At 53.8% G+C, this 21,951-nt stretch overlaps 13 protein-coding genes across 13 annotated transcripts; 3 read left to right on the forward strand and 10 right to left on the reverse strand.

Moving 5' to 3' along the window:
- The first annotated feature begins 93 nt into the window (after window positions 1-93).
- BAUCODRAFT_38615 (uncharacterized protein) lies at window positions 94-2,657 on the forward strand. The gene has a single exon (XM_007682244.1). The coding sequence runs from the start codon at window positions 401-403 to the stop codon at window positions 2,297-2,299; it is 1,899 nt and encodes a 632-aa protein (XP_007680434.1). The 5' UTR covers window positions 94-400; the 3' UTR covers window positions 2,300-2,657.
- Window positions 2,658-2,967: 310 nt separating this feature from the next.
- BAUCODRAFT_160215 (uncharacterized protein) lies at window positions 2,968-4,761 on the reverse strand (the record flags this gene model as incomplete). Its single annotated transcript, XM_007682638.1, has 3 exons — window positions 2,968-4,264; window positions 4,340-4,396; window positions 4,472-4,761. 3 exons carry the CDS (start codon window positions 4,759-4,761, stop codon window positions 3,028-3,030), a joined length of 1,584 nt encoding a protein of 527 aa, XP_007680828.1. The 3' UTR covers window positions 2,968-3,027.
- A 178-nt stretch (window positions 4,762-4,939) lies between these two features.
- On the reverse strand, window positions 4,940-5,562 carry BAUCODRAFT_38616 (uncharacterized protein). The gene has a single exon (XM_007682245.1). It carries the CDS (start codon window positions 5,176-5,178, stop codon window positions 5,023-5,025), a length of 156 nt encoding a protein of 51 aa, XP_007680435.1. The 5' UTR covers window positions 5,179-5,562; the 3' UTR covers window positions 4,940-5,022.
- Window positions 5,563-5,856: 294 nt separating this feature from the next.
- On the reverse strand, window positions 5,857-7,204 carry BAUCODRAFT_295361 (uncharacterized protein). Its single transcript, XM_007682639.1, has one exon. It carries the CDS (start codon window positions 6,910-6,912, stop codon window positions 6,013-6,015), a length of 900 nt encoding a protein of 299 aa, XP_007680829.1. The 5' UTR covers window positions 6,913-7,204; the 3' UTR covers window positions 5,857-6,012.
- Window positions 7,152-8,413, reverse strand: BAUCODRAFT_570031 (uncharacterized protein; the record flags this gene model as incomplete). Its single annotated transcript, XM_007682640.1, has 2 exons — window positions 7,885-8,413; window positions 7,152-7,829 (listed from the first exon to the last, which is right to left on the reverse strand). The coding sequence occupies exons 1-2, from the start codon at window positions 7,945-7,947 to the stop codon at window positions 7,152-7,154; spliced, it is 741 nt and encodes a 246-aa protein (XP_007680830.1). The 5' UTR covers window positions 7,948-8,413.
- An 843-nt stretch (window positions 8,414-9,256) lies between these two features.
- Window positions 9,257-10,549, forward strand: BAUCODRAFT_78276 (uncharacterized protein; the record flags this gene model as incomplete). The annotated part of the gene is made up of 2 exons (XM_007682314.1): window positions 9,257-10,082; window positions 10,131-10,549. 2 exons carry the CDS (start codon window positions 9,257-9,259, stop codon window positions 10,547-10,549), a joined length of 1,245 nt encoding a protein of 414 aa, XP_007680504.1.
- A 184-nt stretch (window positions 10,550-10,733) lies between these two features.
- On the reverse strand, window positions 10,734-10,970 carry BAUCODRAFT_41760 (uncharacterized protein; the record flags this gene model as incomplete). Its single annotated transcript, XM_007682249.1, has 1 exon — window positions 10,734-10,970. A coding segment is annotated over one exon (237 nt), but the record flags the coding sequence as incomplete, so codon positions are not given.
- A 618-nt stretch (window positions 10,971-11,588) lies between these two features.
- BAUCODRAFT_295513 (uncharacterized protein) lies at window positions 11,589-12,558 on the reverse strand. The gene is made up of 2 exons (XM_007682641.1): window positions 11,886-12,558; window positions 11,589-11,786 (listed from the first exon to the last, which is right to left on the reverse strand). The coding sequence occupies exons 1-2, from the start codon at window positions 12,407-12,409 to the stop codon at window positions 11,708-11,710; spliced, it is 603 nt and encodes a 200-aa protein (XP_007680831.1). The 5' UTR covers window positions 12,410-12,558; the 3' UTR covers window positions 11,589-11,707.
- A 786-nt stretch (window positions 12,559-13,344) lies between these two features.
- BAUCODRAFT_77889 (uncharacterized protein) lies at window positions 13,345-13,560 on the reverse strand (the record flags this gene model as incomplete). Its single annotated transcript, XM_007682283.1, has 1 exon — window positions 13,345-13,560. The coding sequence occupies one exon, from the start codon at window positions 13,558-13,560 to the stop codon at window positions 13,345-13,347; it is 216 nt and encodes a 71-aa protein (XP_007680473.1).
- A 938-nt stretch (window positions 13,561-14,498) lies between these two features.
- BAUCODRAFT_126519 (uncharacterized protein) lies at window positions 14,499-14,867 on the reverse strand (the record flags this gene model as incomplete). Its single annotated transcript, XM_007682642.1, has 1 exon — window positions 14,499-14,867. The coding sequence occupies one exon, from the start codon at window positions 14,865-14,867 to the stop codon at window positions 14,499-14,501; it is 369 nt and encodes a 122-aa protein (XP_007680832.1).
- Window positions 14,868-15,951: 1,084 nt separating this feature from the next.
- BAUCODRAFT_143068 (uncharacterized protein) lies at window positions 15,952-18,043 on the reverse strand. The gene is made up of 2 exons (XM_007682643.1): window positions 17,521-18,043; window positions 15,952-17,468 (listed from the first exon to the last, which is right to left on the reverse strand). The coding sequence occupies exons 1-2, from the start codon at window positions 17,566-17,568 to the stop codon at window positions 16,332-16,334; spliced, it is 1,185 nt and encodes a 394-aa protein (XP_007680833.1). The 5' UTR covers window positions 17,569-18,043; the 3' UTR covers window positions 15,952-16,331.
- On the forward strand, window positions 17,973-19,450 carry BAUCODRAFT_295553 (uncharacterized protein). The gene is made up of 2 exons (XM_007682644.1): window positions 17,973-19,133; window positions 19,185-19,450. The coding sequence occupies exons 1-2, from the start codon at window positions 18,386-18,388 to the stop codon at window positions 19,292-19,294; spliced, it is 858 nt and encodes a 285-aa protein (XP_007680834.1). The 5' UTR covers window positions 17,973-18,385; the 3' UTR covers window positions 19,295-19,450.
- Window positions 19,451-19,875: 425 nt separating this feature from the next.
- Window positions 19,876-21,264, reverse strand: BAUCODRAFT_134368 (uncharacterized protein). Its single transcript, XM_007682645.1, has one exon. The coding sequence runs from the start codon at window positions 20,995-20,997 to the stop codon at window positions 20,326-20,328; it is 672 nt and encodes a 223-aa protein (XP_007680835.1). The 5' UTR covers window positions 20,998-21,264; the 3' UTR covers window positions 19,876-20,325.
- Between the last annotated feature and the right edge of the window lie 687 nt (window positions 21,265-21,951).

Consider the following 21,951-nt stretch of genomic DNA (forward strand, 5'->3'; position numbering starts at 1 on the left):
CTGTACTGGACTCAGTGGACTGGGCTGTAGCTTCCCCATCCGTGCACGCACGCGGCAACCAGACGATCTCCATCGCTCGATGCAAGTCTGAGGGAAGGAATGGCTCGCAGGCGGCAACCTTGAATTGTGGATTGTATCCGTAATGGACAACGAAGGTACTGCACTCCGATTCAGCAGCAGCAGCATCAGATTAGATCAGTAGTAGAAACATGCCATTACGATGAGCGCGCGAGACAGCCAACACGACGCTCACAGCCACATTTCCCGCCGACACAGCGTAGGCCTGGCCGACCTATTCCACCACCGCATAACGGATACGGGAGACTTGATACAGAGTCCCATCCAGCTTAAAGACAGGTGATCCTTCTCGGCGCTACCTTAATCAAAGCATCATTAAGCCATGGCTGTCCTCTCCCCTGTAACATCAACATTCAATAATCTCCTTCGCGACATTCCCAACACCGACAACCTCAAGGCTGAGCACGAGATCAAGCTCCTCGACAAGACAAGGCCATCCGACTCTCAGGATCGAGTTGATGAAGAAGAAGATGCTGAACGGAATGATAGTGTTCCGACCGATGCAGGACCAGCTACCCTCGAACCACTGATCAAGCGCATGACTAATAATTCCATCAACCTTCCGGAATCGATACGACAGCAGATCGCCAAGCAGAAGTACGCTCGCTATGGTAAGGACAGGTATACCGACAACAGCACCGAAGCGGGCGATGCGACACAGCTGAATGGGGAAGGCGCATCAAGTCAAGCCGGAGAAGCAGCTTCAACCGCGCAGCAGAACCGCCTCGAGCGCAACCTTGCATATGCTCGCAACATTCTGAAACGCAGGCGCGCTGTCTTGCGCGGCGCGGAGAAGGAGGATACGGTCATCGACATCCTCTACGAGAACCAGCGTGGCTCCTTCCTATTCGGTGTCCCACGCTACTCGTCTGCTTCGCTCCTGCCATCTGACCCCAAGCCGTGGCAGAACGCTCAGTTCCGCACGTCACCCGTCGACATCCGCAACGCGCAGGTGCCGGACCCGAGCTGGGAGTGGGTGTGGAAGAGCTGGTACGTCGACATGAGCCGCGATGTGGACGAGGAAGGGTGGGAGTACAGCTGGGTGTTTCGAACGGGCAATTGGGGTGGCGTGTGGCATGGCAATCATCCCTGGTTCCATAGCTTTGCGCGCAGGCGGCGCTGGTTGCGCATGCGGAGGAGGAAGCATAGCACGCGTAAGACGCGGGAGGCGGGCCATGAGCTGAATGCTGACTACTTCACCATCCATCCGAAGACCCTCAAGCCGTTGAGCGATGTTAGTGATCCGGCGAAACGAGCTCGGCTGGCACGGATGCACGCGGAAATGGAAGATGAACCGGACGTTGAAAAGATCGACATAACAGACATCGGCTCGCTCATCCGCATACTTCGGAAAGCGTCCGTAGACCGCGAAAGGCTGGTCGCGGTCCGCAGATTTGTCGACGGTGGTGGAGAGGAGCTGTACTACCTCGGCCAACGCATGCCAGAGATCATGTCGCTCTTCGTGTACCAGTCTTCGCGTCGACAGTTACTTTCTAATCTTGTCGCGCACCACGAGACCGCTCACGAGCAGCAACAGGACCTGGCGAGTCACGACCACGACAAAGACACCGAGGAGAAGCAGAAGAAGCACGCTGATGCTGTCCGCCGAGCAGATAATCTTCACGCTGCGGTACAAGCCGCAGAGTCTCAAGTCAAGCACCTGGAGTACTGGTCAGACATCAGAGATATGGCTGAGCATGATCAGCTTCACGACGATGAGCTGATGACCGAAGTTGGAAAGGAAGGCCATCTCCACGACTCCTTCATGTACAAGCAATCCGCGTCTGAAGGCGCCCATGAGCTGCACAGGCACGCCGAGCATAGCAACTCAGTCGCGCCCTCTAAGCGCTCCAGCAAATTCTTCGACGCACCAACTTCGCCGCCCTCTGCCCGCACGAGCCAGAAGCAACCATCGTCGCAGCATCTAGGCCGGAGCCCCGGTAACGGTAGCGAAACGAGCGACGAGCTCGATCGTTACACCACCGCCGCCGAGTCTGTGGGCGGCGAAAGCGACTACGCAGGCTCTTCGAAGGTCTTCTCGCCCGCGCAGAAGGGGAAGGAGAAGGCTACACGACTCTCAAATCTGGATGGCATGATGGAGGAGGAGCCCGTCTCGCCGGAAACGGGAGCGTCGGCAGAAGGTGGAAAGGGAAAGGTACGGGTTGTTGACCCGACGCCGGTGCAGGATGAAGGCGATGTGATTGAGAGGGAGAATGCATGACTACGCTCGGGCGAGGGGATGAAGACGCCGCCGAAGACGCCGGATAGCCTTGCGGAGACGAGGAGAGTAATGAGGGGGAGGAGTTGGGTTGAGCAGGCATTCTTATGAGCGCGCAGTGTGGCGTAAGACTGGGCTAGGGAGGCATTCGGTAGTACGGCTTTGACCTTAGCGTGGCGTTGAGAAACTGGGTTTTTAGTGGTATTGCATCGGCATCAGAAGTGAGAATACAGCAAGGGCATGATACACTTCACAATGACAACGGCAGTGCTATAGGCAGATGCATGTCAAGGTCCTCGCTCATGCCACGCTGTCTAGCACCCTGGCCTCGCTTCCAAACTGCCAGTACCACCTGTCGCATCTCGTACTACTCTACCGGGAATGCCTCACGAAACCCCACCCTTGTGAATGACTGATCAAGAAGCCTTGTGCTCGCCATTGAAGTCGTATATCCCAGTCGAAGTCGAGGTTGCTCGTCGCCGATGGACTTACGCCATGAATGAGCTTCGCTCGCCAATGCCAATGCAATGGCCATGCCATTACCATTGCCTTGCCTGTCTGCCTGCCCGCCGTAGGAAGTGCCATGCTTACCCTTTGTCCAAGGTACGGAACCCAGCAGAAACAGGACGAAGCAAAAACAGAACGCAGTAAGCAAGCAATGATACATACCTCAGAGTGGAGAATGACGGACCATTGGGTTGCCCGCAGAATTGTTGTCGTGGCGGGCGCGATTACATGCGCGCCTTCTTCGCCGGCTTTATTAATGAAACCTCTTCTGCCTCTTTCTCATCGTCATCGGCACCAGGGTCGTCCATCTCTGAAGCTGTCTGCGCTGGAGAGTGCTTACGCTTGTTGCTAGAACCAGACGCATTGACAGGCTCAATCGCGTCCAGGAGGCGGAAGGCGGACTTCTTGACGTTGACGGCTGAGAAGGTGCGGAATGCGGATTTGCGCTTGTTGATGGCTGTGAAGGGGACTGGCGGGTCCGCGGCTTGTTCGGCGGCCTCGGCGGTCTCCTCCTGCTGAGCTAGCCGAAGGGTGAAGCGAGACTTGGTCTTGTTGACTGGTGTGAATCGGACAGGCGGTTGTGAGCCTTCAGTGATGTCGTCCTTGTCAACGCTGGCACCAGTCATGGCGTGCTCGATCTGATCATCATCGTTGGCGCCGGCGACGCGAATCTCGGAGTCGGCATCGGTATTGCGATCCTGGCTTTCCTCGTCTTCGTCGTCTTCATCCTCGGCCTCATCGTCGTCTTCAACTACCTGGTCGCGGTCTGCTTCATCGTCGGAGCCATCTTCAGAGCCAGGCGGAGTGTCGTAGTCGTCGCCGTCCACATCGCAGATGTAGCGCATGTAGTTGGTACTTGCACGAGTTACATGCTCGCCCTCCTGCGGCTCGGAGATGAGGAACTCGATCGGCGGCATCTGCGAGATGGTGTGGTTGGCAAACAGCGCCTCAATGGCCTGCAGAACAGCCTCACAGTCGTCGTAGTCGTAATCATCGCCGCAGTGATTGGTGGTGAAGCTGTCAACGTGCTCGACCGGAAAGGCCGCTTCGTCTTTCGACGGCGCCGTCTGTCCTCGCTTGTTGACCGCGGGCTCCCTGGTACCGAACCTCTCATGAGCATTGTAGTCTCTCTTCGCGAGCACGGAGTTCTGGTTGTGTGAGCGCAACATGCGGTGGTACTCGGCGGAGCGCTCGTGCATGTTCTTCGTAAGCTGCACCTTGAATGTCGCATCAGGCCGCCAGAGCCGCAGCCTCCTGAACTGCATACGCACGTTGCTGACATGCCACCTAAATAGCGACGCTGGCTTCTTCTTGGCACGGTAGTGGAGGCGCTGGTAGTCTTTGCGGCAGTATGTGTGCCACACGTCTTCATGAATCCATGTGGTCTGCTTCTTGTTTCTGCCGAAGTAGTCGCTGATGGACTTACGGCCAAAGCCTTCCGTGCCCGTACCGGTGCGTGGCCTTGAAGGGTTGACGGGTAGAGAAGTTAGCTGTGCTCATGCAATGGCCAAGGGATTAGCACATCACTCAACATACCACCAAGTCAAACCAGTGCTGCAGTTACGGTTCGCGCAATTCCAGGGTTCGCTGAGCCTGAGTGTTGATGGGTAGGAGAGTTAGCTGTGCTGGGGCAATCGCAACGGGGGATCGGCGCATTGCTCGGCTTACTGTGCGCCGTCTGGACGGTCACTGGTGGTGCCCGCACCGGTCTCTTGACCGACCCAATCCTTCGGCACAACCTCTTTCATCTCCTTCTTCGCCGCCTTGGCGGGAGCGGCCGTCGTCGTCTGACGTCCGCTACGCCTTGGCGGCGTGATGGTGATCGTGTTGCTAGCTGGCAACTTGCCTCTAGCTTTGACAGACTTGGTCGCCATGGAGGGCTGTGGTGTTCTTATAGAACGGTCAGTGTCATCTACAACGTAGTAGTCTGCAAATGAACCATAGTCTGCGACAGACATCTTGTTTCAGATGAGTTGTCTGACGCTTCTGGTCAGTGGAAACGTGCTTCGTGAATGTCTCAGAAGCCTTTGAGCCTGTGAAGGTGTCTTACTTGTTGCCGGATGGTCGCTTGCAGATGGCGTAAATCATGGAAAGAGACGCAGAGGACGAAGAACCTGGGAGAAAGAGCAGATACTTAAGGCGGTCTGGCTATTGTTGAGCTCGTGCTATTGTGAGGCTGTGAAGCGTGTGATATTTGCTTCCTCTGACGTGGCGGATATTCACCGTGAATGTGAAGAGCGGCTACCTAACAACCGGACCACATTAAGCCCATTGTAGCCGAGACGATCGGGTTCACTGAGGATCAGATGTCTGGTATTGTGGCCTGAGACATGTGCCTTTGAGCGCACATTTCTGGAATGGCTTGTGAGACCCATCTGTGGTATCGAACGCATACCATTGTCAGTAACTGTAGTATATTTCGTAATATACAGTCGGGCTGCGCATGAATCAAATCTTGCAATGGGCGAAACATAGGGAGATTGCTCTTATGGAAACGAGGCAGAGAAGAGTGCCGTATACCCTTCCTATCGCCATCTGGATGTACAGCCGTACCATTGAGGCGACCTGATCGAGATAGAACAATGGGATGCTTGGCAGATTGAGTCTAACCGCTGTGCCTGAGACGCCCTCGTTCAATGCTTCCCAGCAGGATAATGTACTGGGCGGGGAAAGTTTTGCGAGTATACTGCAAACCGATTTGCACCGACTTAAAGTGATTCAGATGTCGGGCTCGGCGGTCTAGTGGGCATCAATACTTCCTTGCTCCGCATTAAAAGAAGAAGATGCAGAAGAAGAAGAAGAAGAAGAAGAAGCAGAAGGGGTGAAGTGAGGTTGTGGCAGAAATGGGCGGGAATATCCGCCATCATCTCTTGGCAATAGGATTGCTTTCGTTTCATGCCAGGATCTAGAGTCCGAGATCACCTCGTTCGAATCCTAGGACCATGCTCGTGTAGTTCATGTACGCTTTGGCCTATCCTACAGTATAGGCGTAATGCGACACGAGTTACACAAGACTGTGTACATATGTAACATCCATCTCTGCGGCGTGCTGAAGCCGTCCTGAATGACGCAACCTAGTTTGCCATAAGTCACTCCTTGAGATTGAGACGCACCAGTCAGACGTTCCCAGTCGCAATCAAGCTGATTGAGTTGCCTTTGGATCTTCTCCAGAAGCTTCTTGCTCTCACAACAGCGTCTCCAGCGTCAGATCAAGCGTCTTGGTCCTCATCATCGATGGAAAACCCCAACGCACTGCTCGCCAGCTCCGCCAGTTGCGTCCCTACATTTTCCCGGCCCTCCCCAACCAACGCCTGCAGTGCCTTCACAATCTCATGTCCTGCAAGACGTACGCTCACCGATCTAGCCACACTTGAGGCCACCTGCTTCTCGAGGTTTGCCACTCTCGGCTCAGTCATGGACACTGGGCTGTGTAGCGGTGCCGCCCTGGTCTCCTTTCGTAGGACCTCCTCCAGCAACTTGCCGCTCCTGATGAGGTCGTCACTTGACGCACGAAGTTGCGTAGCTGCGTAGTGCTTAGCTTTGAAGGCGGACAGTGTTGCGATCCTCCCCTTCTGCGGACCGGGCTGTGTGATCCTGCCTTTGACACCTCGAATGGGATGGTTGGCGCGAGCGTAGAATAGCTGGGCACGCTCAAGGTGGATGAGAGACTCTGGCAGCTCGGCGGCGAGGTTTTGGGCAGGTGCGTTGCCGGAGTCTGCTGATTTGTTGGTCTCGATCGGCCCGGCGAGATCGATTGTTTTGTTAGTGGTGATAAGGTCGTTCGAGTCGTCCATGGCGTCCGGCATCGCTTGTACCGCTTTCTCTTCTCCACTTACACCATCGCCCCGCCGGACATCTTGCTTAGCTTCGCGCTTATATCTTGCCGGCTTAAGTGGCAGTTCCTCCTTGCCAGTCTTCGGATCCTGCTGCAAAAACACATGTGTGACGTGGCCCTTCGGTTTTCTCTTCCGCCGCTTCGCCGTGAGGTAACAGTTCTCGCAGAAAGTTGCGTTGGGACACGTAGTGCAGTCGTATCGCACATCATCCTTGGCTATGGGCGAAGAACATTCCTCGCAAGTCACGCTGTTCCTCGTGAGTCGCTTCTTCATGATCGCGAGTCGGTGTTAACGTGTAGATTTGAAGGTCGTTGGTTGGAAGATGTGTATATCACGAGTTTGCTTTTACTAGGTGGTATGAAATGACGATGGTCAACTTTGCGCATCACATGTCATTGGCGTGAGAATATTGGCTTCACAAGTGTTCAACCGAATTCGCCACGCCGTTCACACTTGACCCGCTGAACGATGGCCGTACATCCACCAAACGCCTGCCTGAACCCACCGATAGCCTAGAAGATGCTGTTGACAATGTTGCTACCAATCGTCGCTCCCGCGCCAAAAATGGCAGCATTCCCAAGCTTCTTCCCAAACTTCTTGCCTTGCTCTTCGAACTTCGTCGGCACCTTGCCCTGACCATCACCCATCTGACTGACCTCAAGCGGCGCATTGCCATAGTTCGTTGGCGGAGGTTGCTGCGGTGGCGCTTTCTCGTCCATGACCTTGACATACGACCGTGGGAAGATGCCTTCTTGACCGGTCCGTGAGCTCCGACCCTTCCACCATTCGGCATTCATGTACTCGGTAACGGTGATGTGGTCGTTGGGTTGAAGCTCGAGGTCACCGGCGTCGGTACTTGTGTATGCGTAAAGTGCGGTGGCCTGGGCGAGAGGTGGCCAGTTGGCCTGCGGTGGAGGTGCGTTATACGCAGGCGGTGGCTGCGGAGAGGGCGCAGGTTGTTGGTAGTAACTGCCGTCTTGCTTCTCATTTGCCGCGCCGTTAGTCCGTTGGTTCTGCACTGTGAGGTTATTCATGGGTGATGTGGGAGGTTGTAGTGCGGTAGGTGCGCCGCCCGGCACGGCTCCAACGGATATGGGAGCGTGGAGGGCAGTTTGCTCTGGTATCCGGCTGAGCAGGCTGTTGAGTACCTGTGGGGTGATGACGGAGGCATCGCAGAGGTATTCGAGTTCCTAGATGGCCAATCAGCACTGCAGCTGGCAGGCAGAATTCGTAGCGTTGACGGACAGCTTTGATCGTTCGGATTGACCGGTTGATCATGGCTGTGTGCATCTGTTCGATGGACGCCATATTGCTTCAACGAAAACTTCGACTATCTATGATCAATCAAGACAACCGAATCGCAAAGGCAGAGAAGAGTCTGTGTGGTGCAAGAGCAAGCCTGGCGACGTGGAGATGGAGGTGCTGCTGCGCCTCAGCTGAGTGCGACATCCATGGCTTCCATCTCTCACTACCATGTGCCACCGCATAACACCATCACGTCCATCATAGCGTCGTCACCGCACAACGCGGGCTTCCTGGCCTCAAACGTGCAACATGCGAGACGGGGACAGCCATTTGCTATAGACCTGCATAGAAGGTCTCATGCGATGCTCTGAGCATGCCCAATGTACGACGTTGAGAAGAGGCTCATTCCTCCCCAAAATATTGCCTTTGCTTGTTCGATAAGGACATCAAGTCTTCGCGAATTTGTCTGGCATCGTGAAGGCACCGGCAAGCCTGCTACTGTCCCAGCCATACGGGCTGTAACTTCGTACCACCACCACTGCGAGCACGTACCCAGCGTGAGCGCTGTTTACGGGACCGGCACACAAATAGACTTCGGATGCACGCTGCAGCTTTCAAATGCCCTACCTTTCGGATCAACCTAAATGGCATCGTGAGGGCGTGCTGAAGATCTGAGCACTGCTGCTGATGGTGGGAAGAGAACGACAAGCAGTGTATTCCCCTCACTGCAGCGCCATTGACTTGCATCACCTCACCGGTCATTCTCATGCTTACTTGTGCTCACCAGTCATGTACAAACGCAGGCAGGACCCCGACTTGATAGCCAGTGAATTCTTGTCCTGCGTACATCATTCTCCGACGTTGAACGCTGATTACACCGTCACGAGGCGGTTACTCTCTGCACAAGGTAACCTTCTGCTGAGGCTGCAGGAATCCCTGATGCGATTGCTGTGTTCTTGTACCCAGTTACGGCACGTAACGAAGCAAAGACGCCCGACCTCACCGGTATAACCAAGGGCAAGGCACCTGGCAGTTTTCTGAGATTAACCAGCCTTTCATCCGCACGTGCCACATAAGCCTTTAACACGTGCCGATGCCGGCGAGCCTCACGCCCCGCATCCCCTCCAGCGCTCGTCACGGTGCAGCAAACTGCAAGCGATTAGTGGTAACCCTCGGCAATAACATTGCAGCGAGCCAGACGCTTTCCTTCGCTGAGTCTTGAAACTCTATTCCACCCGACATGTCCCTACTACGAACAGTGACGACTCAAGCCTTTGCGTTGCCTACTTCTCCAGCGCCGTATACATACCTCTCGGCAGCAGCACGAACCTTTCCTAGACCAATCGCTGCCAAGGTCCAGCAACGGCGCAAGATGGCCACCTCAATCCCTAAGATCAAGGTCAAGAATCCCGTCGTTGAGCTGGACGGCGATGAGATGACTCGTATTATATGGCAAGACATCAAGGACAAGTTCATTCACCCGTACCTTGACATCGACCTGAAATACTACGACCTGGGCCTGCCGTACCGAGACGAGACCAACGACCAGGTGACGATTGATGCTGCGGAAGCCATTAAGAAGTACAGCGTCGGGGTCAAATGTGCCACCATCACACCAGACGAGGCGAGAGTGGAGGAGTTCAAGCTGAAGCAGATGTGGTTGAGTCCGAACGGCACCCTCAGAAACGCGCTTGGCGGCACGGTGTTCCGAGAACCCATTGTCATTCCCAAGATCCCACGTCTGGTGCCAGGCTGGAAGAAGCCGATAGTCATTGGCAGACATGCATTCGGCGACCAGTATCGGGCGAAGGACAGAGTGATTGACGGGCCTGGCACGCTGGAGATGGTCTTCACGCCTAAGGGTGGCCAGCCGGAGAGAATCAAGGTCTTTGAGTTCGATGAGCATCATCAAGGTGGTGTCGCACAGACGCAATACAACACCGCAGAAAGCATCACTGGCTTCGCCCACGCATCTTTCAAGCACGCATTGAGTTTGAAGTATCCCATGTACATGACCACCAAGAACACCATCCTGAAGAAATATGACGGCAGGTTCAAGGATATCTTCCAGGATATCTATGAGAAGGAGTACCGGAAAGACTTTGAGGCGGCGGGTATCTGGTACGAGCATCGACTCATCGACGACATGGTCGCGCAGATGATCAAAAGCGAAGGCGGCATGGTGATTGCGATGAAGAGTAAGTCTGCTGTAGACCCGCAGTCTAAGTTTAGCTGACACTTTCCAGACTACGACGGCGACGTTCAGTCCGACATTGTAGCCCAGGGCTTTGGCTCACTTGGTCTCATGACCTCCGTTCTCATCACCCCAGACGGCAAGACCTTCGAAGCCGAAGCGGCTCACGGCACCGTCACGCGACATTTCCGCGAGCACCAGAAAGGCAATCCTACCTCCACGAATCCCATCGCATCCATCTTCGCCTGGACAAGAGGTCTTGCCAAGCGTGGCGAGCTCGATGGCACGCCAGAGGTTGTGAAGTTTGCGGAGAGTCTTGAGGAGGCGTGTATCCATGTCGTAGACCAGCAGGGCATTATGACCAAGGATCTTGCAATCAGCTGTGGTAAGAAGGACGACTACGTGACTACGACGGAGTATCTCGATGCGGTGGAAAAGCGGATGAAGGCAGTCCTGAGCGCGAAATTATAGTTGCGTGCATACATACCCTTGTGTGCGCAAGCAAATACCATAAAGCAGAGGTCGTGTAGTCTCCCTACTACATCAAACCGATCACAACCTCTATCAGGAGCGGGGTGGTCGAAACCACTGCAGTCTGCATGCAGACGCCACCCTACCACTCATCCTCCGTAAGCCCAGACATCCGTTCATGCTTCCTCCTAATCTTGATCGAACCCTCAATTTCGTAATACTCCACGTCCGGCGGCACCAGATTGCCTCGCTGCAGAATCTCGCAGTAGCCCACTTCCCGCAGCTCAAATGCGAGCTCGACAATGGCCGGCAATGCCTCTGCCCACTCCTCGTAGCCAAGTTTGACCAGCTGCTTTGCCGTGAGCAGCTGTGCTACGTCTCTGGGCGTGAACGTATCTGGAGGTTCTGTATTGTCCAGCAAAGTGAGGAAGTGCCCACGAAGAGCCGGGTCATGAGCGGCTTCGCTGGAACGGGTGGGCTTGTTTGCATTGGAAGACCAAGGCCAGGCCCAGGATGCCCAAGTAGACATGCCAGAAAGAGCGCCGTATCGGGCTGGGGTCTACTTGTTTGACTAGGATTGGTGCGGTGGAGTTAGGATATCCCACGCTGACGTTCACGGCGATGCGACCGTTGACCGTCGGGTGAGGTGACCCTCAGCAGCCGCGGCGGCGGCCTTTCAGTCCGGGTCACACAACGAAGGACTTCACGGACTACGCTCCGACAAAAACGTCCTGATTCTTAGACTGACCACTCACTCCAACCAATCCGGTGACTTGAGCAGATGTTGCTGGACAACGCAGGATGGAAACGATTCTGGAGCAGGAACGACCTCCGAGGTCTTCCTGCAAGCTGTGCTTCTTGGCTAAGACCATCTCTGTGCTGCCTCGATTCAGTTTCGGGATATACAAGCTCTATCAACATTGTGAGACCACGTCGTATTCACTGCATTACAAGGTAACACACAAGGAGCATGTCGAATGGGTTGAGATATCCCGCGAGTGTGCTCACTCCATGGTCCAACTCTCAGCCACAACCATCGTCGGCATCCGATTATCTTTGAAGTCCTCCGCACGCCAACCTTGGCTAGTGTATCCCTCATCCACCACGTCCCCAGCCATGACGGGAGTGTGCTCAAGTATGCAGGTGTCCGCCTCCGTCCTAGCGCCTGATAGGAGCCTTGAGCCACTCCGCAGCACGCTCCTCTCGCCGACATAAAGTCGATTGAGGTCGAACTTCCCTTTCGTGTTGATATGTGAGACGAGTCATCTACGGCGACGCGGTCACCAAGAGTCAGAAGACCTGGCTCCGTAAAGTACATTCAGAAGGTCGTACTCACCCAGAGTTGCGCCTTTGTTGATCGTAACAGTCCTTACGACTTTGACTCCGAGCATTCAATAATACCAGACACGACTCCGTTTGGTAAGACCGAAAACACGCATCCCGGAGATCGAGATCACCTTCTGGCAAAACCACCATCTCGTGTGGGATCTGCTCCACATCGGCCACACACCCTCCTCGTAGCGACCGATGACGAGCTACTTGAACAAGATGCCAAGGAGAGGAGCTACGATCTTGGTTACGGCTCTCGCGGCTGCCATGGAGATGATTATGTCGAATACACGGCCCAAGATGCTCTTGTTTGTAATCCAGCCTTGCATGAAGGTCAGAAAGTGCATGAATAGCGACCATAAAAGTGCACGCTTCATCGGGTAGTAGAAGAAAATCGGAAACAATTGTATGAGCAGTATCAGCGGACGGGTGGAGCTGCATTGCTCTTTGCAGCCAGGTAGGACCTTTAGGGCCGCCTGCTCCTCTGCTGACTGTCTTCGAGCCTGGCGGAGTGTGCTCGCTTCCGCCCATCGATCACTGCCGTAAGAGGCTCCAATGTCTGGGTGTTTGAAGAACAAGGTGTCGATGGCAAGGCGCAAGCTCAACGTCTGTCAAAGGTGAGCAAGGAGCTGTCCGGCTGGCATACTTGTTCCGCCCAGCTCGAAGAAGTTTGATGCCTTCCCTTGTCGCAGAAAGGGAGCAACAGTCCCTTGGCAAACCCCGCAGCAACAGAGCTTTCGGTCTCCGTGAAGCCATCGAGCCCCTTCTGGGTGGAGACTCTGCTGGATCTGTAGAGTAAGTGCGAGACGGCTTCTTCGTCGATGCTGCCATCAAAAGCTCGTGGCAATATTCCTTCGGTCAGGAGAGCCTTCGTGGGTACGTAGCATCCATCGAGCAGTTTTGCAAGCCTGACGGCCCTGTTTTGAATGTCTAGGCTCTTGATGGCCTGCTGGGTCTGACGGTGTAGTGAAACGGCGATTAGCAGTTTGGATTAGAAGCCCGACTGGTCCATGCGACCATGTATCTGGAACGCCTTCGACAAGACCTGAGTAGTCGCTAGTTTCGCGGACGAGATGGTTAAGATCAACCTTCACCATCCGCGCATGTATTGTGTGGCGCAGGGGCGCGTCGATTGGTGGTATGGCCGCTTCCCAGTGTCGCTGTGATCGGGGAGTGCCGTGCGAGATACCAGGAAGCCTCATACGCCCAGCGAGGTTGATGCGCAGTATCTTGTTATTGTCCAATGGCAGCCCGTCATGCCCAACAGAGAACGCTAATGCTTTGCAGACTCGACCGAAGATGGAAGAGTGGGGATCAGCGCTTGCGGCGATGACCGCCTTTTCGATCTCGAACGGACTGATAAGCTCGCCAACACGGTTGATGACCTCCTTGCTGCGCCCGTGATGTAGAGGTAGCCGTCCGAGTCTGGGTCACCCATGTCGCGCGTATCGAATCAGCCATCAACGCTAAAGGCAGGTCTTGTCCATGTTATTCTCAGCCGTAAGGTAACCCGCGAAGACAGGTGCACCACGTACGCAAATGCGGCCTACCTCTTGAGAGTCATGTGGTTGATGGCTCGTATCGAAGATACGAATCTCGGGCCCTACGCTGATGCCAGACGTGCCGTTTCTTTTCAAGCGGTAGCTGAGTGGAGCCGTGGAAATGGGCATGCACTCTGTCATGCCATAGCTGGGCAAGATCGTGCAGTCGATGTCCTTCATAGAGAACGTTTCACGCAGCTGGTAAGCGAGGCTTGGCAGTAGTCCACCAGTCGCATGGCATACGGGCGCAATGCGACTCCGAGCAACCCTCTCTGGCCTTTGTGAGGCGGCGTCCAGGATCCATTGGTGCATTGTCGGGCTGGCGTACTACCACGTTGGTGCATAGTCTTCGATGCAATCCCAGAACAGGTTCGCATCGAAGCCACTGCTACCGATCGCGGAGCCTCCGGACACGACCGACGCAAACAAATAGCGAATGAGGCCGCCGACGTGGTTCAAAGGCATCTGGTTGAGACACCGCGATGCCGGTGATAGTCCCCAGGAGCCCACTACCATGCTTACGCTACGAGGGAGGAACGAGCTTCTTGGTATCAGATGTCCCACTCGTAGAGAAAAGGATGCCATTGTCGTCTGCGGTGTTGGGCACAGCGTCCAAGTCGATGTGTGCTGGAGCCGCTGGACGACCGTCTAGGTCGCATACGGTCACAGTCAAATCGACGCCTTCGGCTTGTATCATTGCGACAAGGTACACTTGGACTCCGGTTGCGGCAAGCCAATCATCATGCAAATGCAGCCTGTCAAGGTCCCAGCTGAAGCTAATAGCACGTCGGCTTTCAACTGCAGCACGTCGGCTTTCGTTTGCAGGGCGCCGGCTCCGGTACCGTACGCGACCGGGACAGCAGTGTAGTAAGCTGCTGTACATAGAACGGTTATTGCCAGTAACGGTCCGTTCGCTAGTGCAATGGCAACAATGGGCTTGCGATCGCCAGGGTGGGCGCAGAGATTGGCAAGCTAGACTTTCGGAGTATCTCCGCAATGCGCACATGGGTGGTGGTGCTTCCAGACTGTGGTTTGATCAGAGCTACCGTGGAACAGCCGGGGTGGAAGAGCTAGAACAGTTACGTGTATGAGCGCTTGCCGCATTGCTCAGTCACGCGCGCAACGAACCGACGAGCGCCGTCTCCCCCGCGGCCCGCTTTGATGTCTTCCGGGAGCAAGTCATAGGCACGACTGTAGGCGAGCTGAAGTTGCAAGACGGGCCATTGCCCAGGAATGGCAGGTAGGAGAGTCGACAGGGCCACTAGCAGGGTAATCGAACGCCTCGCAGCGAGTGGCAAACCTCGGGAGAGCTGTGTGCGGTCGAGGTTGATTCGCTTGGTAGCGGTCTGCAGGAATGCCTTGATATCGTCCGTCTCCGTGGTGGAGAGCAGATCCCAAATCCACGCTGAGCATTTGTATTCGACGATACTGTTCGCGTTCATCGCCATTGTTATGTGTGTAGAAGCGTAGCCTACAGTGCTGATCGGTTGCGCCCATGGGACATTCCTCTCGTTCAGCGTCTGCCTGGCTTTTGCGCCGTCGTCCCAACCGGACGATGCAGCACCAGAACGACCAGTGACCCGCCTGCCACAAGTGGGTATCCGAGCCGCTACAGAAAACGAGCGAACGACGTACTAGAAGGACGTAAATGGATGATGTGAAGGAGGATACGAAATCAGGAGAGACGCGAAGGCAGGGTTGAGATGCACCGCAGCCCACCAATTACTGCGCCATCACTCTTCGCACCAGTCTTGCGATTCTGTTTCAGTGGAGATATCTGTTCACATCGGAGATCACACTGTATCGGTCCGTCCCCGAGTGTTTGGATGAGTGCGCCAGACTCTACACATTACAGAGCGGCCCGTAACTGTAGCAGCCTTCGATGAGAATGCGGCCGAGCTGAGAGGTAGCCATTACGCCTGCTACCCGCGTCACAACCCATTCTTACATCAGCCGTGGCATGACTCCGTCATCCATGATGGCCAGCCGGAGCATTTGCTAATCCTAGACCAGTCTAGAGGGTATAGTGACCCGTGCAAGGCATGGGAAAGACGGCAGGCCAACGCCGTGCTTACGGTTCGGACGGGCGAAGATAACACTGCTGATGTCGGGCGGCTATGATATTAGACGTCAGTGACTCAATCTGAAGCAGTACTCATGCCTGCTTGAAAGAAAGCCTGGCCGGCGAGCGTCGATCACCAGGAAAGACATGTTGCCGGGACAGACAGTACTCGCAGCGTTTCCCGGGGTCGAGAGCAGCATACGATACTCTCACGAAAGCGCGGTGAACCGCTCATCCACAGAAGCTTCCTTTGGATGACTTCTCACCGCAGCTGTAAAAGCAACGATAGCATTAGTTGTAACGGCAACGTGTACAGTCGTTTGATGGAGACCGCGGAAGGGTAAAGCTATGTGGACCGTGCAACGGGAGATGCCGGTGTGGAACAACCTCCGGGCGCTAATCAGCCAGTGACTTGCAGATTCATCTGGGATCAACCAAATTCGTACGCAGTCAGAACAAGTTAACAGCATGTTGACATTGTGTTTGCCATCGGCAAGTGTTGGCTGCAGTACGAGAGCGAAAGCGAGAAGCAACTCCCAACAAGCTGTCCGGATGTCTAACACAGGTATGAGTAGGTACCAATGGCACAAGTTCCAACACAATTCGGGGACCCACAGCCAGTGCGAGCAGAACTATCTACTCTTGGAGGACTCTCCAGTGTCTTCAGAGGTCACGGTGCCGCTGAGACCGACCCACCGTCAGCCACAGCAAAACCAAGTGTCTTATGACAGCTTCATTTCTGGGCATTTCACTCTCAGGTTCTTGGTAGGCTGAGACCTTGGTAACGTGTTTGGGAATTGGGGCGCCATGATGAGTGCCTGCAGTAAGTCCACTATACATCGACAACCAGTCATTGTTTGCCTCTCGGAGTCAGATCGCCTCGCCAAGGCCTCTCCAACTGGTTTGCACGCGTCACGTCGAACTTCCAGACACCACATGTCTTGTCAGCCTGCAGTTTCTGGCCAACAACCGCCATCAGCTTTTCTGCAACTGGGTCGCTAGTCTCGTTGCGGTAAAACAAGGGCTGCCAATTCTCTTCGCTGGTGTCATCATGCTTCCGCAGCTCCCTTTGCCCATTTTCAAGCGCGCTCTTATGGTCAGCCACGCCCTGCATATCTCCGCGACGTATACTCTCAATGACACCGGCCCAGGCCTTCCGAGACTCCCAAGGATCTTGCTGGTCTAACGGCTCCGTGCGGAACTCAGAAGCGGGAACACCGCCAATCTCATACCTGTCAATGACTTTGCCATTGGCATCCTTGAATTGCAAGGTGTCAGACCAGCTGCCTTCGGCTGTGAAGAGGGGAGTCTTCTTCGACATGTCATCGGCTCGAAAGATGGTACCTCGGGCATAGTTCTTCTGGCCACCAAATCCGAAGAAGCCTTTCCCGGTGAATTCGATTTCGGCAATGAGACCCGTTGAGCTGACGATATTGTAGGTACCATGTATTTCAGGGTACGGGTTGCCTGACAAGATGCCACTGACCTTCACACTGGGTAGAGGGAGCAGATAGTCTTCGTCAAAGCCGTCAAGGTGCATGATCGCATATCCGATCTGCTGGATGTTAACATTGCCGTTGAAGGTGATCTCCTGCCTGGTATAGCCCTCTGCGCGGACGCCGTGCTTCTCGTTCCAGAGATAGCACGCTGTAACGGGTGGATGATGTGAAACTTGCTCGCTGATCAGCTTGCACTCTTCGCCTCCGATGCCGCATTCGCCGATGAATATCTCGCCTAGAAAGGCATTCAAAGGCTTCTTGATGCCGTCGCTGCCATCACGGCCGGCGTACTGCTGCCCTCGTAGAGACGCCAGGAACGATTTCAGTACGGCCAGGAGTCGGCGTTCTGGTGTCTGTTCGTATGCAGGCGCGCAGAACAGGTCTGGGTGTTCGATCCAATACCGCGGAAATTCGGTCGTAGATTTGTCTGCGAGCAGGAAGGGAGGCGCTGTGATACTCGAAAGATCGCCTCTTATTGATGCAATGGACTGCAATGTCTTAGTTCCGGTCATAGCATACGCGATATGGTAGGTTACATACAGCGAGAAACTGTTTGAGACTGCTATGATGTTGACCATTTTCTGCCATTGCCGTGATCTGTTTTTGTACAATCTGAACTTGGAAGGACTGAGCAAAAGCTACCGGCTTCTATACAATATATACATCGTCACCGCATTGCTCAGTGTCACGATTGATTTTGGCAACCATTGCGAGCACTCGTGGATGTGGCGTGGCGGAGCAAACCTGTGTTAAGAATGTCGTCATCATAACCAAGCGCCAACCTCTCCGACGACCTCGCAAAGCAATCTCGTACGCATGCGCGTCCGTAGACTGCAGATGCTCGTACGCGTAGGGGCTGAGCTCGCGTTCGCGATCAGTGGCATGGAGCAGTGAAGGTATGATGTTGATCGTTTGAAACCCTGCGGGCAACGACAAGGATCCGAGGGGAGACAGACGCGCACCTTCGTCCGGACCCGCTGTACTTGCTCTACTCATCTACCTATCACTGCTCGCGGACCTCGCGCACTTTGCGGGTGCATAACCATCATTATGCTTGGTCAGCTTGGGCTACCGAAAAGATATAGACCTTTAGCATAGCGGTTGTCCTGGTAGAGTTGTGGACTTGGCATTCGATTCGACTGCTGATGACAGACTTCACATCTACCTCGGCTTGAGCGAGTCTCCAACCTGTGGTCTCACCCGAGGATTCCAAAATTAAGACAACGCTGTACTAAATGCCTACCGGTCGAGGCATGAAGTTGCGCAACGTTCTGACAACTTGAGGACTTGCTGAACTAGACTGTCAAAGTCGACGCTGCCTTTGACGCCGCGCCTGGAGCACGGGTCGGAAAGATAAATTAGAAGCGCGCATCGATTGGTTCAGCATACCAGCAATCTTGCCACGATGGCGGTCAAAGACTACAAATACGAGTTCTTTAACGTCACCTTTCCGTCCGAATATGTCGCACAAGTCGAGATCAACCGGCCACAAAAACTCAATGCCTTCCACGAGCCGATGTGGGTCAATATTGGTGCTATATTTCGTCGACTGTCCTATGATCCGGACGTACGGGTTGTGATACTTACTGCAGCCGGAGACAGGGGTTTTACTGCTGGTCTTGACGTCCAGCAAGCTTCTACTGGGGGAGTACTCGCTCAGCCAGATGCGAAGGCCGGCTCGGTGGATCCTGCGCGGAGAGCTGTAGCGATTAAGCGCCATATGCAGGAGTTCCAGGATGATATCTCCGCCATTGAGAAATGTGAGAAGCCTGTGATTGCTGTGTTGCATGGCATCAGCTTCGGACTGGCAATCGATATGACGACCTGTTGCGATATACGGTTGTGCGCCAAAGACACGAGGTTTTCGGTGCGAGAAGTTGAGATAGGCCTCGCCGCTGATATTGGCACGCTCACACGGCTGCCGAAAGCCAATGTACCGTTAAGCTGGGTGAAGGACGTCTGTCTTACGGCTCGCGACTTTACTGCCGATGAGGCGCTGAGGGTAGGGTTCGTATCAGGCGTGTACGATTCAAAGGCTGCGACTTTGCAGAAGGCGCTCGAGGTGGCCAAGGTACTTGCGACGAAGAGTCCCGTCGCCGTGCAGGGAACGAAAGAGGTCTTGAACTTCTCGCGGGATCACAATGTCGCGGACGGTGAGCTGTCTTAGACTGTCGTTCGTGTTCACTCATGCTAATCAGTGCCAGGTCTGAATTACATCAAGGTGTGGAATGCATCCATGCTACAAACGAAAGATGTCGAAGACGCCATGCTTGCAGGACTCAAGAAGACAAAACCTACGTTTGCAAAGTTGTGAAAATAGCAATGAAAGCTTGAGTTACGCCCCGAGGCCGCAATTACCAGCTTATGGCGAAGTGCACCGTGACATGTGATTGAGTACAGCGATAGCATGCCTTCCATACCGAGCCACTGCGCCTCATGCGACATTGTGACTCTCACGCTCGCAGTACATCGGAGCGGCCCCTAACTTCTCAAAGACGGACGCCGGTGCCTCGCCACGCCCCGCTCGTCTTACACGGTCATTTGGCGAACGTCAACAGCTGCAGCCGCAGCGGCCGGTTGTTGGATTAACGACTTGATACTCTCACTGGTAGATCTATCACCACGATGGACGCCACCGACGTACGCATGTACCTCGTTTACGAACACAAGCTCAAACGGCCGCAACCTCATTCCCAAAGGTGTCAGTATCATGGGCGAAGAAGAGATTCTGCTCATTCTGGAGACCAGTATGACCGTTCATGCCGCCAAGTTCTTCTGCGATTTCTGTGCCGAGAACAGCCCGCAGATGCGGACCTACATGTGATGGCAAAGACGATCAAGCGAGGCCAGAATCACATTGACATCTACAAAGCAAACCTTCTCCACGAGGGCGATAATCGGGCGGACCTGCTGAGGGCGAAGGCGGAAAGCGGCGAGGAGATTCTGTGGCGGGCATTTCTGGGGTGGGAGTGGGTAGGCCACAGCTTCGACGAGCTCCGTATAGTCACCCTTGACCCGAACGAGAACAAGCGTAGGGACTCCGTGGCGGAGCAGGATGGCGGCAATGGGTTAGGCGAACAAAGGTGAGGAAGCGCAGGGTGAAGGGTTGGTGGACGTTTGATGGTGATAGATGGGCACGACCTCAATTGCCTACGCTTCGAGCACGCGAGTGCAGTACAGGCTGCAATCTAGAACAGATAGCTGCGTCGCCATCATGAATCTTACCATGGCGAACCATACTGGTGTCCTACTGCAGACGTGAGTGCTCCATCAGTCGCGCAAAAGAGCAGTATGGGAGACGGATATGCGACTGCTCTTGTGACAATCATTACACGCCTCTCGTTCTCATGTCTCGACATGTGGGTCTCTCGAGCTGCCCTCTCCACTTACATCTGAACGTCTTGCGGGAATGCTCACCGGCGTGGCATGCGCGGCTGTATACTCAGGTGGCTTGAGCCCTGCCTGCTCCCGCGAGAGCGTCTGCGCCGGCGCCGCGGGTTCGCATACTCCTCGGTCGCGTGCAATAGCCTCCCTTTCTTGCTCCCCTCTCGTCTTGGGCGGTGCATAAGCCGGTGGCGCCTCCCCAAATTCATTCAACCCTTCATCTCTTCCCACATTCTCCTCACTTTGACTCCTCCACCGATGCCGAAAGTATCCAGCGGCCATGGTCCGGTCGTGGAGACCCAGTCCTGGCATTGTAACCGCTCCTCTCGAATTATACCCTTGCATCATGGCATTGAACCTTCGCCTCCGCCGCCGCCAGACTAGGAAGCCACCCAGGCCGGCAATGCAAATGATAAGGGCTAAGAAGACGAAGTAGTAATTCGCAAGGGAGGTATTGTCGAAGTTGCCAGCATTGCTGGTCTGTGAGCCTGGGGCTGAGTCGGTTGCGGAGGGCATGGAGTTGGCTGTTGTAGTGGACGTAGCTGTTGCAACGGTCGCAAACGGTAGGAGGGTTAGGAAGGCCAGGCGTATGGTAGACGGCATCTTCAAGAGGGTAGTAAGGCCGAGAGCCATGATAAGCTTGGGTGTTCCAAAACGCGTGTGCGGTCTAAAGCGGTTCGTGGGTGATTGATCAGGGTTGCAATGAGGGTCACGCGCGTTGTGGCGCAGAACGAGCGAGTGGGAGTAATAGCCTATCGAACACGCGCCTGCGTGTCAAGGACTGCAAGGTATGCTAGGGTTGGTAGAAATAATCGATAAAAGAGCAACGGCGAAAGGACTCCGACTGATCGTGCAGACTAAGGCGGGGCAAAGCATCGTTATTGCCTTTACGTATCGGACGGGCTAAGGAGAGTAGCAACTTTTCTTACGGAGAGTAGCAAATATAGGATAGCTCGTGTATAACGAAGGGTAAAGCAAAAACTTTTGTTCTAGTCTATATATTATTCGCAGTCGCAATTCTAGTCTATAATAATATAGTAAGAAGTATAAGTCTCTATAGTAGTATTACTACTACTTTATACTAGCTTTTATTTAGAATAAAGTATCTACTATATCTTACTCTATATTCTATATTACCTACTCTTTATTTATAATAATACTTAAATTCTATTAGGCTAGCTTATAGGATCTATACTAATATAAGTACTTATAATTATATTACTTATATTTATATAGCTTATAAAGTTAGTCTATATAATATTTATAGTACTACTAAAAAGTAATTTAAATAGCTTAATATAGAGATATTATAGCCTACTAGTACTTAGAGTACTTAGCTAGATAAATAATATAGAATAATTAGATAGTTATTATAATATAATTAGTATAGATATAGCTATACTCTAGTACTCGATCCTTAGTAAGTCGAGCTAGTAGTACTTAAAGTATTAGCTCGACTACTTACTATTAAGTATAGCTTAATAGCGAGTAGAAGGCGACTATTAAGTATAGCTCGATATAAGCTATAATAAGATATAAATCTTCTTTATATATAATAGCGATAGATTTCGTAGTTAGGAGTTTATA

Source organism: Baudoinia panamericana, assembly GCF_000338955.1.
Source record: "Baudoinia panamericana UAMH 10762 unplaced genomic scaffold BAUCOscaffold_13, whole genome shotgun sequence".
In the NCBI taxonomy this organism is placed as follows: Eukaryota; Fungi; Ascomycota; class Dothideomycetes; order Mycosphaerellales; family Teratosphaeriaceae; genus Baudoinia; species Baudoinia panamericana.

Bases quoted from the DNA above. Each gene is read 5' to 3' on its own strand.
- BAUCODRAFT_38615 (XM_007682244.1), top strand. From the start codon at position 401: ATGGCTGTCCTCTCCCCTGTAACATCAACATTCAATAATCTCCTTCGC.
- BAUCODRAFT_38616 (XM_007682245.1), bottom strand. From the start codon at position 5,178: ATGGGTCTCACAAGCCATTCCAGAAATGTGCGCTCAAAGGCACATGTC.
- BAUCODRAFT_295361 (XM_007682639.1), bottom strand. From the start codon at position 6,912: ATGAAGAAGCGACTCACGAGGAACAGCGTGACTTGCGAGGAATGTTCT.
- BAUCODRAFT_295513 (XM_007682641.1), bottom strand. From the start codon at position 12,409: ATGGGCGGAAGCGAGCACACTCCGCCAGGCTCGAAGACAGTCAGCAGA. The intron at 11,787-11,885 runs GTGAGTACGACC...TCAACACGAAAG, and splicing joins CAACAAAGGCGCAACTCTGG to GGAAGTTCGACCTCAATCGA.
- BAUCODRAFT_143068 (XM_007682643.1), bottom strand. From the start codon at position 17,568: ATGGCAGAAAATGGTCAACATCATAGCAGTCTCAAACAGTTTCTCGCT. The intron at 17,469-17,520 runs GTATGTAACCTA...AAGACATTGCAG, and splicing joins GTCTCAAACAGTTTCTCGCT to TCCATTGCATCAATAAGAGG.
- BAUCODRAFT_295553 (XM_007682644.1), top strand. From the start codon at position 18,386: ATGGCGGTCAAAGACTACAAATACGAGTTCTTTAACGTCACCTTTCCG. The intron at 19,134-19,184 runs GTGAGCTGTCTT...AATCAGTGCCAG, and splicing joins GGATCACAATGTCGCGGACG to GTCTGAATTACATCAAGGTG.
- BAUCODRAFT_134368 (XM_007682645.1), bottom strand. From the start codon at position 20,997: ATGGCTCTCGGCCTTACTACCCTCTTGAAGATGCCGTCTACCATACGC.